Source organism: Apteryx rowi, unplaced genomic scaffold (assembly GCF_003343035.1).
Source record: "Apteryx rowi isolate R43461 unplaced genomic scaffold, aptRow1 scaffold_4, whole genome shotgun sequence".
NCBI lineage: Eukaryota > Metazoa > Chordata > Aves > Apterygiformes > Apterygidae > Apteryx > Apteryx rowi.
The window spans coordinates 5,921,487-5,939,710 of NW_020450529.1; the positions used below are offsets into that span (position 1 = coordinate 5,921,487).

Sequence of the window (18,224 nt, forward strand, 5' to 3'; positions counted from 1 at the left end):
TTACTTGGTTATTTCCCCCCACCTCGAGGGTCCGCCAAGTAGCAGGTAACTTTTTGGGCAGTCACTCGTGGCGGTCGTACGCGGCGAAACGAGACAAAATGGAAAATGTGTCGCCTGCCCTGTGGAGAAAGCCCGTCCTCGCYGAGGCTTTTCCTGCCTCTCTGAGCTCCAAATACGCTTCAGAATTTGAAACTGTAAAACCCCGTCTTCCTAGAAGAGAGAGAGCGCGCGCGAGAGAGAAATCAAGCTGTGTGTTCAGCCAAACCACAAGTACAACAAACATATTTTTAAAATATATTGCTAGTCTGGCTTTTTAATGTTCAGAAGTTGTTCTGCTTTGCAGGAAAAAAAAATGGTGTTTGCAACTGCCTTAAGGACAATTTGTTTAACAGTAGGAGTAATTGCATGGGGAAAATGGAAAGAGTGACTGAAGTTATTTACTCAGATGTTAGTGTAGGTGTGGGGCAGAAAACTCACTGTGGGAACAGTGGGCTGCTTTTCTTGGTATCTTAGTCTATTTGATGACCATCAAATTTCCCAGCTCGCCGGTTTTGTTTTTTCTGGATGGCATGTTTGATTATTTATCAGAAGGGAAAGGGAGTAGCTGAAGCAAATAAACATGTGACCAAGCTGTGTTTTGTTTTCCACTCAGAAGGCCATGCCCTTTAACAGATATACAGAAAATAATAAACGTATTGTTTTATGATAAAAGGAAGTTATGTGTGTCATTTGCTTTAGCGAGGCCGTTAACCCTTTGTGTTCAGCAGTCTGCACCTTTGGGAAGCTTATTAGGTTTGCAGCTGGGAATTAAATGCACTTAAAAAAAAAAAACCCTCTTGTGTGGCATGCGTCCATGGATTGCTGGCTGAACCATTTGGCTTTGCTAGATTTATCACTAGTTGTTACTGCCTTGGCATATCCACAGCCCTTCCCTGAGYCGTACTTTAGGTACGATGACTAAACGAGAGGCACTTTGAATTTGCAGAAGAACGCTGACTTCTGAGGAAAATACTGACGGGGCCGTTATGAGGTTTTTTTTTCCACCAGTGTTAGTGTCTGTGCAGCGTGTGGAGTCGCAGCTGTATTTAGGCCACTATAGATAGTGTCTCTGTATGTGATTCTTTTTTAAATGCCAGGTGTGTAGATGTAGCGTGTAGTAATTCCCTTGTAATACTAGTTTAGGACAATGCTCATTATCTTCTCTGCAAAAAAACTATAAACTAAATCACTGTCAGGAAGCAAAATACAGGTTTGCCTCGTCTCCGGGAAGCATGTTGCATGCTTTGGCTGCTTTTGCTGGATTAAAAGAAACAAGTTAAGACTGTCATGCACATGAAAGGAAACTGAGCTGTGGTTTGCTTCGCATTGTGCAGGTAGGTATAAATTTAATAGACTGACTGGCTTGCAAAACCCCTCTCGGTGTTGGAGCCGCGTGTGGGTGCCAGCGCGGTTCCCACGGCCCGGCGGGCGACGTGTGGTGCCTTGCTGCCCAACCTGGGACGCGTCCCCTGGAGAGGGGCCGCTCTTCGCGGCAGCCATGTAGGTTCCCCTTGTGCAACGGCTTCGGATGAAAAAAGGGGAATTTGTCCAACATGCCCGGCGTTGGGTTTAAGCGCTGGTTGGGCCGGGGAAGACGAGGTGGGCGCTTGGCCAGCCGCGCTCGCTGGGCACGGCGGCGTGGGAAAGTGCGGCAGGGAGCCCAACGAGCAGCAGAGACCAGCGCCGCCGGTTTAGTTTTAAGGCAGGAAAAAACGTAACGGCAGGCAAAATATTGGACGGGCTGGGGGGCAGCCGTGGGTCGGGACAGGGATGCCGTGGTGGCGCGGGACGGCGGTGGAGGATGGCTGCGTTGGTGGGACGGCGTCAGGGTCTGGCTGTGGTCCCTGGGTGGGAACCGGTGGTGGAGACAACTGCAGAACCTGTCCATGGGGAAAGTGTCTTCCCAACCTCCAGTGATTAAACCTTGACTCATGCCCCGAAGCGTAAACATTTGTACCCTGATTTATATTTTTATCTTTCCGAAGGTGGCTGTAAATGTTCTCATTACTATCTGTACAAGTGTCTAATCCTTTCTTTGCATCCTCCCCATGCTCTTGGCATTGGTGATAGCTTGTGACAGTAAGTTGCAAAGGGTAATTATGAGTTGTGTATTAAAAAAAAATAAAAAAATCCGTTTATCAGCTTTACTTTTTTTTTTTTTTTCTGCTTCCTGGCTTCATTGAATGTCCCCTTTCTCTTGCATTATGAGAAATGGTAAATAGCACCAGATGTACCTTCTCAGTCCGAGTCACAATTTGTGTACTTTTATCATCTCCCCTCTTACTCATCTCTCGCTAAACTAAACACTCCCAGCCTTATCAATCTTCCCTCGTATCTTCTGAGGCCTCTAATCATTTTTGTCGCCTCTCTCTGAACCTTTCCTATTTTTGCTTTACCAGAGTCTTTAAAATAAGGTTTTTAAAAACTGTCCTAAATTAGGATGTGCCATAGTGCAGAGTTGTGATTTGCAGCATTAGTTTCCCATTTATTAGGCTGTCCCAACATTTGGCTTGCTTCGTTCGCCCAGCAGTGAGCGCAGGGTGGGTCGCAGTGCTAAGTGCATGGTGTCAGGCTTTATTTCATGGGCCTCTGAATGCAAGTTTATCAAATAGTGTCTTGGAATACGAATCTAAAATATTTTCCCTGTTTTGTTGACCGCACAGGGAAGCACACAAGCAGCTGTATGGGATATACTATTTACATTGCAGCAACAAAAAGGCACTCTTCCTCCCCCCATCTTACCCCTTTTCTCTTCTCATATTAAAAAATATGAGAACTTCCCGTGCTTTTGACATCCAAGAAAAACGCTGCTCAGCAGTGAATAGCCCTCCAAATATTCAAAGGTCTGGTTCACTTTTGGATAAACACAGTAGTTTAGAATCTGATCCTGAGCCTACAGAAACGAGCTGGAAATCCCATAAGATTTTTTTCATCACTCAGACATAGTTCAGTTCTGGTTCAGTTTGCATTGGGAGCCAAGATTTGTATCCTTTCTCATTTTACCAGGATGTGTTGGCCCATCCCTCCTTTCTTGCTGGTACAGACCGCTACATGCTGTGAATCTTGACATGCCAAAATAAAGAGAGCCATTTTTAATGTTTGGGAACTTTTTGCCAGATGCTTTTTAAATGGCTTTGATGAGTCTTGACTGTGACTCTTTAAAAAGAGGAGACAGAAGGTGTTTTTACAGTGTAACCGCCTGAGGATTTCGTTTGCGCCTTGAGAATGGGATTTTTCTAGCCTTTGTCACTGTTGGGGCTGGTTCTGGGTTCGCAGGTTTTTTGGCGTTTGCTGTGTTTGACCTCTTTTCCTACTGTCTCTTGCTGTCTGCTCCCTTCCTTCCCGTGCGGGTCTCCTGGTATTTGCAGAAAATGCCTTGGCCACCTTTTCCCCCTGAGCTGGTGGAATTCATGCATAAATTACCAAATTAAAATCAGATGTTTTGGAGACCGGTCCGCGCTGTCCTGGGGAAGGCGGCCGGGTCCCTCGTGTCCCGCGGGGCGTCCGCTGCTCCTCCCTCCTGCCGAAAAGCCCTCGGCTGCCCTGGTYGTGAGCTGGGGCAGCTCCGGGGCAAGCGTAGCGTTGGAAGAAAGGATTTTTTTGTTTCCTATGCTTTTTTCTGGAGGGGATCTCCTCAACCGATAGCCAGGATCTGCTCCAGGGGAGAGAAACGAAGCCTGCTGGAAGAAAAACAGAGACTCATCTTCTTCCCTTAAGACTGAACTATTCTAGGAGATGCTTCAGAGGGAGGCAGATTGCCAGCTGCCTTGCTCTGAGTCTGTCCCTCATCATTAGGGACAGGATGTGAGTCTGGCTTTGTACATGCGTTCGTCCAGGTCCCTTTCCTCTTTCCAGCATGGGAATCACCCGTTAGTCACCCGGCTAGATCAGCCTGCTGCGTGGCGGCGCAGCCTTGGTGGCCAGCCGATGGCTGGGCGCAAGCGCGGGGCTGGTCCTGGAGCGCTGGGCAGGGGCCCCCCGCGTCCTCCCTTGCGGAGAGGAGGCGTCTCGGGGGCGAGATAGGCGGAGGAGGTGTATTTAAAGGGAGAGAGGGGGAGAGCGAGAGGCAGAAAAGAGGGGGATGGAGGTGGCAGGAGGAGAGTAAGAGACTCCCGAGCGGTTGAGGGACACTGTCTCGGTGAGGGCAGGGTGGCACGTGGCCGTGCTGCGTTGGCGCGGGGATGGAGGGGTGATCTGTATCCGGGGCMGGCGAGAAGCAAAACGGCAGGGCTGCCTTTATTAGGTTACTTCGGACCCCAGCCGTGTCCCAGAGCAGAGCTGTGTCCTGCCTGCGCTCACGCCCGGGCTTCTCGCCCTCGGGATGCCGTGCCGCGGCTCTTGGCCTTGGCTCGTGTTGCTGGGCAGCTCGGAGGGTCGGGGTGGTGGTAAGCGGCAGGGAGCGAGTAGCAGCTTGCTCCCCAGTTCTGGAGGAAGATGAAAGAGCTGGGTACGAATGTCAGAGGGGATAAGTGCTGCAAGAACATCTGCTTCTCCTTTTTGCATCTTCTACATTTCATTCCTCCTCTTCRTTTTGGTTCCTTTCCTATTCTCCCTAGTTGGTTCTTCTCACCTCCCCCTGTTCTGTTCCTCCCAGAGGAACAGCACTACCCACTGCTGTCGCTTTGCACTATTTTTTTTTCCCCCTTTTTGCATACTGCTCTGCTCTTCGCCGTTTTCCACACGTTGTTCGGCTCCTCAGCCTGTCGGAGGAGAGCTGCAGCAGGGCTACCCTCCAATGTGTACGTTCCCCCTGCGTGTCTGCCTCCTACCACCGCTCCGCTACATCTGCTGCTCCAGGAGAAGAGGGTGTAGCAGGAGAGGAGGCAGGAGTGGGAGAGAGATTAACAAACTCCGAAGCTCTGGTGCATCCAGGCTTCAGAGCCTGCGAACTGCATTTTGCTGCTCTGTTCGGAGCAGCTGTGGAATGGAGCAGAGTGTGAGGACAGATGGGAGCTGAGAAAGAAGAGAAATCGCTGGCTGAATCTAAAACCCCCTTCCGTTCCACCCTGGAGAAACAAAGGTACTTGTCTTGCGAGGCTAAATGGAAGCAGGAAAACCTTTGGAAAGGTGGGCCATGCCTCCGCTGGGAAGTCGGGCCTGTTTAGCTGCCCTCCTGGTGGCCCCTTAGTGTCTAAAGCCTTTGTGAAAGTCGCGGAAAAATAAATGGTAAGAGAACTGCATGCCTGATACTGAAAAGCCGCGTGTTGTCTAAAAGGCTGCGGGAAAAGTTTAGCGGTGATCTTAACTGTGTAAGGATCTGGCTGTACGTTGTCCTTCCGAGGTCAGTAAAGGATGTCTCGCTTCTGGAGTCCGGGCCTGCAGTAGTGGTATATTTTTTCCGAGGATAGCTTTTGCCCTTAATATATCTTCTGTCTCATCTCTCTCTCTGCTTGTTGTGTTTTGGGTTTTTTGTTGTTTTTTTTTTTAATGGTCGTAGCTGAAATAATGGACAGATGATGATGTGGGCCAACAAGTAGTTTCCTAGATTTCCTGCTTGGACGCTTCAGATGGCCATGCTACCATTTCTGATTCCTGGGAATGCTTCCTTACTCCGTTCTCAAGGTGCTTTCCCGAGGGGCACTTTTGCCCACCTGGGAAGGCCCCAGATGCCTAGGGAGCTGAAGAAGCCCAAGGGACTGTGTTTTGTACTCTTTTTGCAACTTCTGTTCGCATGGCTCTTCGTTTCGGGGGCAGCTCATCGCTGCACCACTGTTCTGGGAATTTGCAGGGCAGGGGGTGCAGACGAAAATTTGAACAGGTTTCTTGGGAATACTCGTGTCTTTTGCTTGTGTCCCCACACCCTCCAGCGTAGGTACCCCTGTGTACTGCCCTGCGGTTCCCTGGCTTGTCTGGATCAGCCGTTCCTTGTCTGGATAAACTTCGGGCACGGAAACGAGCTTCTCCTCGCAGCAGTGCATTAGAGGCAGCCCATTATAGCTGCATGTCTTCATATTTCATTAATAGCTGATTGATATTAATATTGGTCCTAGCAGATGGAAAGGGAGGAGCTTGAGCTCTTTTTCTTCAATAAGAAGTAGGCTGTTGGAAAAACAATTTGAGAGAGTCACTGCCTTATTATACTGGCTCCAGTGGTGGAACAAGTTAGCAAGAGGCTCCATAGGTTTGGATCTTGTTACTGTTTTTCTTATGTACTGACACTGTAAGCAAGTATATGGCATTCAAGCAGCATTTCTCATTTTAAAATTTTCTATCCTCTTTTTTCCAGTGTATTTCCTTTCCCCAGCCCCTTTCCCAAAACAGAAGTTTCTAGTCTTTTGAAATCAGAGGGAATGCTACATTTTTATCCTTTGAGCAAAACCGGTGCCTAAAGAGTAATGGTGAAACTGAAAGGTTGAGTTGCTTGCGTGAAAATGTTAAATTACAACAGTAACTTAAAAGATAACAGTGCCGGATGTTCTGGGCAAACAACAGCTGGGCAAACAAGTCACATTGTGTCTATCTTGCAATAAAATTGTCTTGGTCATCTCAGATGCATACTTTTTTTTTTTTTTTCCTCCCCCTAATGCTTAACTAAGTTGGGAAACATCTAATATTTCCCATCTTGCAAACCATAGGGAGAGGTGTTTTTCAGTGGCGCTTCCCACTTAGTTATTTTTATGACTCAAGTCTGGGGGTCTGTAGCATCTTTGGGTGAAGGACACTGGATTAACCTCGCAGTGAACTCCAAGTTAAAATTCTTACTTGGTGAGGTGGCACCCAGCGTCGGCTCCCAAATATTGTTGCGTGTTTGTACAGTGTCTCTAAAATACATCATTTCCATTGCCTTTTTACAGGTCTCTGTTTTATGCAAGAAAAATCACTTTATCTGTTGGTGATTTTCTAACAGATAAGGAGATAGCCCAGAAGTATATTTAATATATCTTGCATTTAAGTGTAGCACAGAGGCAAACAGAGATGACGCAGTTGGTAGCGAGCCTTTAACTGAAGTCATCCCGAATCTCTCTGTGTTGAAGGTGACCAAAAACTGTTGGCACCTTGTAGTTATACAAAAATCACGGCACTGGGAAGGTACCCCTGGGAACGGGTGCTTCCGATCTCTCCCTTCCTGCAGCAGGTAGGCAGGCTTGGTATTTGTATTTCTGTAAAGGGAGGGAGATGCTGTGCGATTAGCTGTTGGCAGCAGGAACTGTCATTTGGGTCGTGCTCTGGTCCGTGAGCGGGCTTGCGGGCGCTCAGAGCCGAGCAGGTACGCGGCACGTAACGCTAGCGATGGTAGTTGCGGGACCCGAGCTCCGGAGCACCTACTGCTCGCTAATCCCGTGCACGAGGGCGCAGTTGCCGGGATGCACGAGCAAGCGCCGGTTTACCCCGGCAGTTGTTCGCTTGCAGAAGCACAAGCACATGGTGTAGATCTAGGCTGTAACTATGGCAGTCTGGAGGAATGTGCGAAAAAAGAGCGCCTGGAGATGTTCGTGCACCCTCTCGTGAGGAGAGGGCCGCGTTACCGGAGCTGCTGGCTAGCAGTAAACAGTCCTGGCACCCTTGTTTCAGGACTTGGCAGAAGCAGGAGTTGAACAGAGTCCAGCTTTACTCTCTACTGCCTGTTCAGTAAGTTGAGGACAAGGCAGATGATTAAGGAAATGTGGGGAAACTGCTACAGAAGCTTTTGGAAAGATAAGAGACTTTGGTCTCCATGTCTGACAGTCTGGCACTTTTCACTAGCATTGAATTCACATGCAAATCAAAGGCAACATCTACTCCCACAGGAAGCTTTATTAATGTACAGGCCTGCTTGCGAATCGCTGTGCTGATGAAGGTTGTGGGACTGACTTCACTGTCAAATTAATTTCTCTGTGTATCCTCACTTGAAGCACGGCGCAGCACCGGTAACCTCAGCAGGGCTCCCAAGCCAGCCTTTAAAGCTCGGCTTTCCGCAGGAGCGCTTACCGTGCCTGACCAGAAAAGAAGTGGTGGAGGTACCGTTCCAGCGCGGCGACGGGACTCTCTGGAGCGGTGGTTTCTGATAGTGTTAAACGGGAAGTGCCGGTGTTACGAGGGTAGCTGTCCACTGGGCTTGAATTGACATCGGCAGATGGATTTCACAAAGGCGCCCAAATGGGCTTGGGACAGGAGAGGAAAGAGCGCTGCTGCTTTCTGTATTGAGCCTTTTCTGTACGTATCCCATCCCATACGCGTAACACTCTGGAGGGGACTTTACGAAGACAGTGGTAAGTGTGCTTGATCCGAGGTGGGGTGGGCAGAAAGGCTGAGTAAGGAGATCTAAAAAGGCTAAGTGATTTGGGATCTCTGAATTCATCACGCCACCAAAGACGCAGCAGCTACTTGATGCAGATGTTCAGCAAGAACCAGATCTGTGCTATAAACAACTTCCTCATCTTAAAGCCAAGCTCATCTGATGCTTTTATTGCTTCAGTTATTTATAAGCAGAAGAGCAAAATCTTGAGAGAAGAGATGTGGGAAATGCTGGTGGAAGCTGCACTCCCCTGAGCTGCCAGCCTGCTGCCACCTCACCCCTCCCTGCCGCATCTGTGGTTCTCCCCATCTTGTTCCTCTCTGTTTTGGCTCATTGCATCCATGATGCTCTCTCCAGCCAACTCATTTATTACTCTCTTTAGTCCTCTCCTTTCTCCCCCCGGCTTTGTGTGCTCAGCCTCCATGCCCACTTCTCCCTGTGACTTCCTCTAGCGTCCCTGGTGCCACCCGCTCTCAGTGCGAGGTCAGGTGCTTCCCCAGCCAGCGGGACACCAAGCAGGCCATTGCAGACGTTGTCCCAAGAGGCGAGGAAGCACCCAGCCCACAGGAGGATGGGTAGRTGGGCGGGCGTGCGCGCAGGTACGTGAGCGTGGAGCAGGGGTGTCTCCTGTGCTGTCCTCCTTGGCGCCTTGGCAGCCCGGCTTGTAGCGAGGTTGGCCCAGGTGGGCCGGCTGGTCGCGGCGCTCGCCCGGTCTAGCTGCACAGAGCTTCGCGGCCAGCTCAAGCAGAAACCAGGCATTTCTTGCACGGCTAGTTGTTCTGGGAATCTTCAAAAATTTCTGGCAGCCAATTTTAGTTGTGCAACCTCTCAGCTGCCAGAAAGGATAGAATATGATCATATCACATGAAATGCATGCAGGGTCTGCTATAGCAACTGTATTTCAAAGAGACAACACATATGGTGACTGGTTCTTTTTGGAATAATATCTATAAGTTGATGATGTTTTATTCAAAAAGGCTGTAGCTTGAAAGGTTAGGGATGTTCTGATTGTTTAGTGTATGATTAAAGTTAGGCTTCTGTGGTTTTTTTGGCCTATTGAATCTAATTACTGGGAACTAAAATGATCATTTGATTGCACATTTACCTGGAATTATTCCTCTGCAGAGCCAGTCTTAATAATATATAATAATATGTTGCACTTGTACTGTATAGCACTTCTTGTCTGAGCAACTCAGAGTGCTTTACAAGTATTCATTAATTAAATAAGCCATACAACACCCCTGTTAAGTAGGTGAGTATTTGTTGCCCATCCCCTTAAGTCCTGTAGGATTTTTTTGTGCTGCCTCTACCCACCCTTGAAGATGCTTTAGCAGCTAAACAAGCTAATTCAATAAAAATAACATTGAGTTTTTACCCTAAATAGCACTTTCTGCATAAAGGTCTCCTTTGTTGCGTTTTATTAATTGGTAGGCTTCGGATCTTCTGGTTCTTTATGCTGAAGTGACTGCAGCAGCGCTTGTGCGTGTGGGAACACACACACGCGATTTCTTCAAAGCTGTGATTTGTGCGCATGACTGACAGCTCCTCACATCCCCGGCACCCCTTTAAGGATCACAGGTCTTGGGTACGCAGACGAGTCAATATGTCATTTTTAGAGGTGTTGCGGGTGCACTAAGCTTTGGCTGCCTAGCTTTCGATGTAAAAATCTAATTTTACCTTCGCCGCGCCAGCCTCTGCTGGAAATCACGTCCGCACGTAGACTCTTTCTGATCAGTGGAGACTCGCTATTAGATCTGAGACCAGGACTCATCGGCAGGGCGAAAGCGAGGCYGAGGATGGTAAGGGCTGTGCTCCGTTCCTCCTCCTGCCGCGTGCCGCCAAACAGCCGGCATGCCCTGGCTGTGCTCRCCCGCGGCGGTGGCTCTCGCCACCCCCGGGCTGCCAAAGGTCCTTTCCGAAGCGGAAAGGTGGGTCTGGGCCGTGAAATGGCACGGTTTTGTGGCGGGGCGGCRGATCCGAGTTTGCGTCACCCGCCGTATCAAGCCTTCCCTGGCTGTTCTGCGGTGAGATAAAACACTTTGCAACTTGGAGAAGCAAGTGAAACCCTGAGCGTATCTGACTCCTTAATTAAATAGGTATTAATTAAGTCACTCAGAGAGCATACACAGTAGGAGTGGGGAAAGCTTTCTCCCTCCTTCCATGTAGGCATCTTGCAAAGGGACTATTTTTCTTGTTTTACATTAATGAAGTCTTCAGCCTTCCCACTTTTCCACCTACACATGTACTGAACGTCTCCAAGGAGACAGAGCAGCCCGGCGTCCAGCGATGGTGGATCCTGCAGGAGGCACCAGGCTTGGGTCTATCAGCTGAGCTCTCAGGTGTGCCCCTCAGCCCCCCGGGACCTGGCCGAYGGCCTCTCGCCCGTGGTCCCCTCGGTGAGGTGTGATGTGCCGGGGAGGGAGCCAGGCTTCACAGGCCAGGGGAGGTACCTCGTTCCTTTTTTTTTTGCTTTCCCCCTTTTTTGTCTCTTTGCCCTTTCCTTTCCCCACCTGGTGAAGGAGCTATGGCTTCATGTTGCTGCCTGGATCTGGTATCTGCAGGCCCCTTTTCTCTAGCATGGCAAGCGACTTTCACAATACTCCACCACCAACTGATGCTTTGATGGCATTTTCGGGTGTCATATCCATTCCTCCTCCATCTGCCAACACTGGAATGTCCCTCTGCTCTTCTCTGTTGGCCGCCCATCGATTTGGGCTCATGGACACTGCAGTTGGTATGTCATAAGCTGCTAGATTATTTTGGGGTGTGAGATGCTGTCGCTGCTTTTCATTGTGGCTCCTAAGAGCTTTCTCCACGCTGAAGTACAGTTCCTCCTGGCAATCGGCATGTCTCTGCCTGATGCTGTCTCCGATTGCGCCTCTGATAGCTTTCTACAGACTGCTTTGGCTTTCCCTCGCCCTCAGGAAAGCATGCTGACTACTGTCACAGATAGATAGTGATATGTGACTGCCCTCTGTTGTAAACCCGACCTGACCAGTTGGAGAAGAAGAGCGTAAAAGCCGCTAGCACATGGACCTCCCCACTAGCAAACCCACTAGGGTCTATGAGCCATTCCAGGTGGTGGGTAAAAACAACCTCATAGTGTTCACCACTGGGATTTCTGCATCTGCTCAAGGTTACCACACACAAGCTGGACGTGAGGTGCTGCTGTTTTTCTCCATAATCCCAACGGAAAGCCCAATGGTGGGATATTGCACCGTTGCATACAAGTGCTGAGGGTTTTTTTGGTGGCAGCCCCCGCTTTGCGATTTGGGAGCAGATCAGTGGCTGATAACCCATGGAGCATCTTGGTCCTGTGCTGTGCGCGTAATTCCCCAAATTCTGCCTGCTATAAACTCAATTTCCAAAACTCTTTTTTGCAGGCTCTTCAGGTGGCACGGCAACTTCTACTTCAACAGCAGCAGCAGCAGCAACAGCAGCAGCAGCAGCAGCAGCAGCAAGTTAGTGGATTAAAGTCTCCGAAGAGGAATGACAAACAGCCAGCCCTTCAGGTAAGAGAAGTCAATGTGCACCTGTGGCAGCCTATTGCTAGTAAAAACTGAGTAGATGCATGTCATTTGTGAAGGCTGGGTTAAGACCTGCAGGAACACTTGGTTTTGAACCAGTTTCCTCCAGCTGCCATCCACAGAGTGGCTCTGGTTGACGTAGGCAGGAGTAGAGTTAAGAACAACGCTGGGCGCTCTTGAAAATCCCACCCACAACATATTTACAAACCTTGAGCATGTACTTTTATTAGCATATGGTGAGGTTGTGTTATTACAAAATGGAATAGCTTTTGTTACAGTGTCAGTGTTCATAGGAGATTTGCATTAACGTTTCTGTTTGATTGCTGTTCCATTTCTGTTCTGTGTTCACTCAAACCGCTGATTTGCTGTGTCAAGAATATTGGGGAAATATTAGGGTATCGTATCATTGGTGTGTTTTTTTCCCTTTTACTGTCTGCTGTTTTATGGACATCTTCAGAAATAAATTCTAAATATTACCAGGCTTTGTACCGTTACGAATTCAGAAAGCTAAACCCAATACAGCATTTCCTAACAGAGGATGTGCACACACACATATGCAGCTTTGGAGTACATTCTGCTAGTTTTTCAGGATAAATCAGAGGCATTAGAGACAAGAAAGACCTATTAAGTCATGTATCACATTTTCCCTTTTCTGCCATTCCYGTGTTAGAAATCCCAAGTGATGGTGGGACCATTATTATTTTCCTCTGCACAGTCTTCCATAACAAAGCACAGGCTCAGGAACTTTCCGCTTTAATTCCATCCCCTTGCTCCAAGTAATGCTCCTTGTATAAATACTGAGTCAGTCCCCTTGCCTCGCCTCGTGTTCACACTCTTCAAACATCTGAGATACTAACATGTACTTGCCAGTTTTGGCAAATTATATGTATCTAGTTCTTTATATATTTTGTAAACCAGCACTTCTAGCCCCTTGACCACTTCACCGGTTTGCAACTGGTTGTTGCTTTTATTACTACTCTCTTTGCAATTGCAGTTTGTCACCATATTTTTGATAATAAGTTACTGAATGCAGCCGTTCAGCTGCAGTCACACAAAACACTGTAGCTGGGACATTTATCTTATATCGCTGTTCTATATCTGATGCTTCAGCCTCTGTAGCCCCAAATTCTTTCCGGGGTTTTTTTTTGGTTGTTGTCATAGCACATTGTCAAACTCATGTCTGTTTTGCTCTTTCTAATTTTTTTTTAGTTTGCTATACTATCACCATGAGTTCTCTGACAGCATTGCTGCTTCTCTTGCCTTTTATATGTGCTGCAGATTATTTTCCTCCAAAAATACAGATTCTAGACTCTTTAAATAYGTAGTAGAATATGGAAGGTAAAGCTGAAATCACTAAGGGCCTTGACAGTAAAGCTGGAGGGCCCAAACCTGTGGTTCTTACTCAAATGCAGCTCACAGGGACTTCAAGGGGAGTTTTGCCTAAGTGAGGAATATCTATTAACTGCAGCCCTTGGCCCTGTAAGGCCAACTTCTAGCATTTGTGTAGTGATTTCATCTTCAAAGCATTTTGCAAATACTAATCTCCAAAACATCCCCAGAAGGAAAGTCTGATAAGTAAGTAGCATTATCCCAGTTCTGGACAGGGAAACTGAGGGAAGCAGGTTAAGTGACTTGCTTAGCATCACAGAGGGAATTGGTTTTAGAGGTAGGATTAAGATTCATGAGTTCCTGGCTCCCACCCCTGTGCTCAGTCTGCTGGACAACACCTTGCGCTTTACAGCTAAGCTATTATGCTTTTGGAAAGTATGAAGCATTTTGTCATTGGGCAAATATACGTTTTATTGGCAGCGTAGAGTTCCATAATCCAAACCATTATATTAATGCTTTCAAAAATATTTTATTTGGTAAATCCATAGCTGATCCGTATGCCTTTTAATAGACTCTTCCACTGGGGACATTTTTAATGAGAGATTGTGCTGGCTAGGTCCAGTGTCAGGTACTAAAAGAAGTGCTTTGTTGTGCAGATGTCTTAAGAATAGCTCCAGAGGATGAAATATGACTGTGTTGACCTTTCAGCTGTGAGCTTATTTGTCAGGATTCAAATAAGTTGAAAGGATCAAACCAAACAGTTTCCGTAGTCAGACTGGGAATTGTGTTGCAGAGGTCAACAGTGAAGGCCACATCGCGGATTCCATAACATAGCCAATTGTTGGTACATATTAAAGTACCGGAGCAGCTCCTGCAGTCAGAGACACAATTAAAATTCTAATTTATTAATGTATACAGAGAGCTGGCCCGGCCTGTCACTCACTGATTCAAATGACTGCCCATTCTTTTTTTTCCTCCTCACTCCTGGAGCTCTTGCGGTCTTAAACATACTGGAAGTCCTCTTGAATACAGCAGACCCCGAGTGCATCTGTAAAATGAGAATGCATTATTAAAGAAAACAGCGGCGTGCTGGTTGGGGTTTTTTGAGTAGAATGCACGCGTCCAGACTGACGCCCCCACCCCGATGTCTGATCACCTCGCATCGACTCGGCAGTACCCATGCTGACAATATGTAGGATAAATTCCGAGGGTGGCGGAAACGCGCCCGTTTTTCAGAAGTTTGCTTAAATAATGAACCAAGTTGTCGTTGCGCTTCGTTAAGGGGTAGACGTGAGTCTCGCTGGGTCGCTATAGCAGCTAGCAGGTACTTTTTTCCTGGCATTYTGAATGCGCTTTGGCTATAGCAGGAATCCCGTAGGGATCGCCCGCCTCTGCTGCCCCCGAGCTTGGCAAGGGCAGAAGACCGCCCGAGCCCGCGCCGTGGGGAGCAGCATCCCTATGAAATCCGGGGGGCAGAGGTGCTGGCGACGCAGGGTGCTGGGCCTCCGACGCGGTGCTCAGCGCTGGCGCACCGGGACTGATGCTGCCTGGCTTTGTCAGGCAAACCGAACCGGCGCAAACAGATGCAGAGGATTAATCCAGTGTACGCTGCRCAGCTGATCCGTTACCACCTTGCTCGTGGATGATTTTTCATAYTTCTTCTTTATTTGCTGCTAAAATAGCCACGGCGCTTAAACACATCCCGGCATCCCATGGCCTCGCTGGGGCGCCGTACCCTGAGCAGCGTTTACATGACAATGGGCTCCGGCATCGTCTTTGGGATCTCTTGACCTTGCTAACTCTACCTGGAGACCTGCTTTTAACCAATTTTGAGATATTCAGGGTATAAGGACTTGGACACAGAAGTGGAGATGTGCTCTGCTGATAGCTGGAAAAAAAAAAAAAAACCCAAACCTCCAAGTATACGATGACTCACATTTTGAGCCTATCTCACACTGCCGTGCTTTATATTTGGCAGTGACCTCCAGTTTCACAGCCTGATGATACAAACAAAAGAAAATTGAAAGTTAAGGAACGGATTTAGCAACCAGCAATTGGAAAAAGGATATAAAAAATATCAGAGCCACAAAAATTACTTGAAGTGAAAAAAAGACTAAAGCATGTTTGGTAATATATTTGCCATAGATGTTAGATTTCCTTGAATCTGTGAAAAATAATTCAACAGGCCAGGTATGCTTAGGATTTTGAGATTTTGCACATTTTTCCTGGCCAAGATAAATATATCTTTGTATTAATAGATGTATTGATTAAAATTTGCAGCTTTAATTGCTGATGCTCTTAACGATTATTCATTTTGGTTCTTCAGGCATTTTAGTTGCTGGCAAGAACACACAGATTGGAAACAAATCAAGAGACACATTTTCTCCCAAGAAAGTAAAAGTGCATGTGTGTTTTGGCAATACTAAAAATACAATTTTTTTTAAAGACGTAAATGTTGTGTGTTGCATTGAGCTGAAAGTTGGATACCGGACTGAAAACAGATTTAGGACGTCCAAGTCAGTATCTTGCAGTTGAAACCAATCACTTGACTTTTTTATGTAATAAAATGAAATTTGTTGTATGATAGTTAATCTGTGTGTGTTTGGAGAGAAAAAATAATGAAATTATCAAGATGGAAACTTTTAGTTTTAGTTGACAGAGTTGAAAATAAATATTCCCTTTAAGTCATTGCCAAAAAAAGAATTTGGGTTTGGTTTATGTTTGCAGGGTGAGACTGGGGGAGGCTGAAGGGACAGAGCTGCCTTAAACTTTGCATACCAGTGCTTTTTAAAGCAGGATTTGGGCTGTGCATTTGTAGAATTTAATTTGCATGCTGTATTATCTTAATACTTCCGTTCAGTATCTCAAGAAATAGACACGGGCAAGAGCAAAAATCACAAAAACATGGTGATCGGCTGTAGCTTGACGTTTTGGGGATACGCTTTTTAAAGGCAAATTGCCTTATTGCTATTTTTTATGAAATTAGAAATAGTGTAATAACAGTGAAGTGAAGGATATTCTCTGTTTCACTCGGAGCATATAAGTAACAGTTTAACTGACYTAAGGATTTATATGCATTGTCCCTTTTCACATACTGATAAGTTTAATGACTGGTAGATAAATTTTGTCTTAACAGTTGAGAAGGGGCGCTACATTTGCAAGTGTATTTGTTTTATTTGTATGAATATCTCTGTTTCAGTCTTATACATGTGAGTGTATCTGCATATGGCCGCAGTCAAGCCAACGGGAATTTTGCCACCAACTCCAGTAGGGTCAAGATTTCACTTCTGCAGGGTTTAAATAGTTTCCCTATGAAAAATTATTTGAGTCATTCATTTTTATCTTTGACTTTGAAAATAAAACAAAGCTCAGCTTTGCTGGTTTCTACTAACAAACCTATGGTTCTTTMTTTTTCATCCCAAAGCCAAATTATGAGTGTTAGTCAGGCGGTTCTTGGAATATGCCTGGGAAGTGCTAATATCATCAACCCCACAGATACAACCAAATCTGAGTCAGGTCCTCAAATCTATGTGATCAGCTGGAAAATTAGGAGACTAAGGGTTTTTTTTTCARTAAAACCTGGGGGCCTTATTTTGCTGCCCTTTTATATATTTTAAAGCCTTCGGTATTCACTTTTTCCAGCATTTTATACTGAGCAGAAAGGTGACAAATGCACTTGTTTTTCTTGAAGGAAACCTATGACTGTCCTGTAATTACATGACTCCAAAAACCATGGCTTCTAGGAAAAGAGCAGTATATTGCGGGACCCGGCGGTGTGAGGTACTGTCAGCACGTATGATTATTTTATAGACATGTAAACCGAGGCAGAGGGATATTAAGCAACTCGCCCAAGGGCAAAGAGCGGCAGATCTTCAAAGGTGCCCAGGTGCGTGGCTCCCATCGCGTTCATTTGGGAGCGCGGCATCTACAGGAGAAGGTGGTTTGGAGCGGCCGAGGCGCAAAAGTGAAAGCAGGAGCCCGGTCCCTGCCCGTGCTCTGCTAGACCACCCCGAGCACGGCTTCCTAGCAGGTTTTCTGCTTTTGTGTTGAACACTTGCAGAGTAGCTGGAAAAAATAAAGTAAAATGAGATAAAATAAAGAGAAATGCAAAGTGATTTCCGAGGTCGCTTCAAGGATGGGCCATGGGGCTAGGCCTAGCGTGTCGGCGCGCGGCTTGTTTGTTGCGAATGTCGCGGACGGAGAAAACAAATGAAACGCTCTTGCCTGGTCAGAAACGTGTAAATTGCTGACAAAATGACACATGTAATTAAGAGTGCTCCTGCCATTTTACCTTGTGGTTTACACCTACGGTGTTGAAAAAAGCGAGCGACTCCCACCTCGCTAATTACCATTATCACTGAAATGGTAGGGTTTGAGTCATTAGTTCCATGTGCATTTAATTAGAGGAAGGCTGAAATTGGATTTAACTTATTACTTTTTCATGGATCACTTTCTTGTCATCACTTCAAATTGGATTGCAGCCCCAGGTAACTAATTATGAGCGCCACAGGATCAAGAGTGAAAAAAAGGTAATTAGGAATAACAGTGTCGGACCCTYGCTGGTAGTCCACTTGTGCGCCGGCAGAAACGAGAGCGGCGTTTTGTAGCGCCGCGGAGGAGGGAGCCGGAGGTGGGCGCTCGTGCTAGGGGAGGTGGGCGCCCGCCCCCTGCCCGAGCGGCGGATGGGACGTGCAGCTGGGCTGAAGATGTCGTGTCGACGTGGTTCCGCAGTCAGCCCCTTAATACCGAGATTAAACTTGCAAAAGCGACAGCTTGGCGGTAGGCATGAGGCCGCTCGGCAGCGGCGCAGCCAGGGGTCCGCGCGCGCACGCGTGCTGACGGCAGAGCTGTCGGGGCGCTCTGCAGCYGGGCTGCGGTACGGCGGGGCAGAGCTGAGAGCAAATGAACGAAGGTATTAATGATCCGAAAACATCATTCGTATCCGACGGGAAGATGCATCAGTTGGGGGAACAGCAGCGAGGCCGGTGATGGGTACGGCAGGATCTGAGCTAGCGTTTCTCCCGTGGTGAAATCAGGGCATCGCTCTTCTTTCGCTTGCTGTTTTGCTTTTTGTGGGGAAGGCTCCGTTGGTTCGTTTGTCCGTCCCCCCCCCC

At 47.3% G+C, this 18,224-nt stretch overlaps 1 protein-coding gene across 15 annotated transcripts in view; it reads left to right on the forward strand.

Moving 5' to 3' along the window:
• Nucleotides 1-18,224, forward strand: part of FOXP1 (forkhead box P1) — a 381,192-nt gene that overhangs the window by 263,718 nt on the left and 99,250 nt on the right. For all 15 annotated transcript variants that reach the window (XM_026074865.1, XM_026074881.1, XM_026074883.1 and 12 more), the window contains one exon: nt 11,638-11,766. In XM_026074865.1, the coding sequence (XP_025930650.1) occupies nt 11,638-11,766 (129 nt within the window). The remainder of the gene's footprint in view (nt 1-11,637; nt 11,767-18,224) is intronic.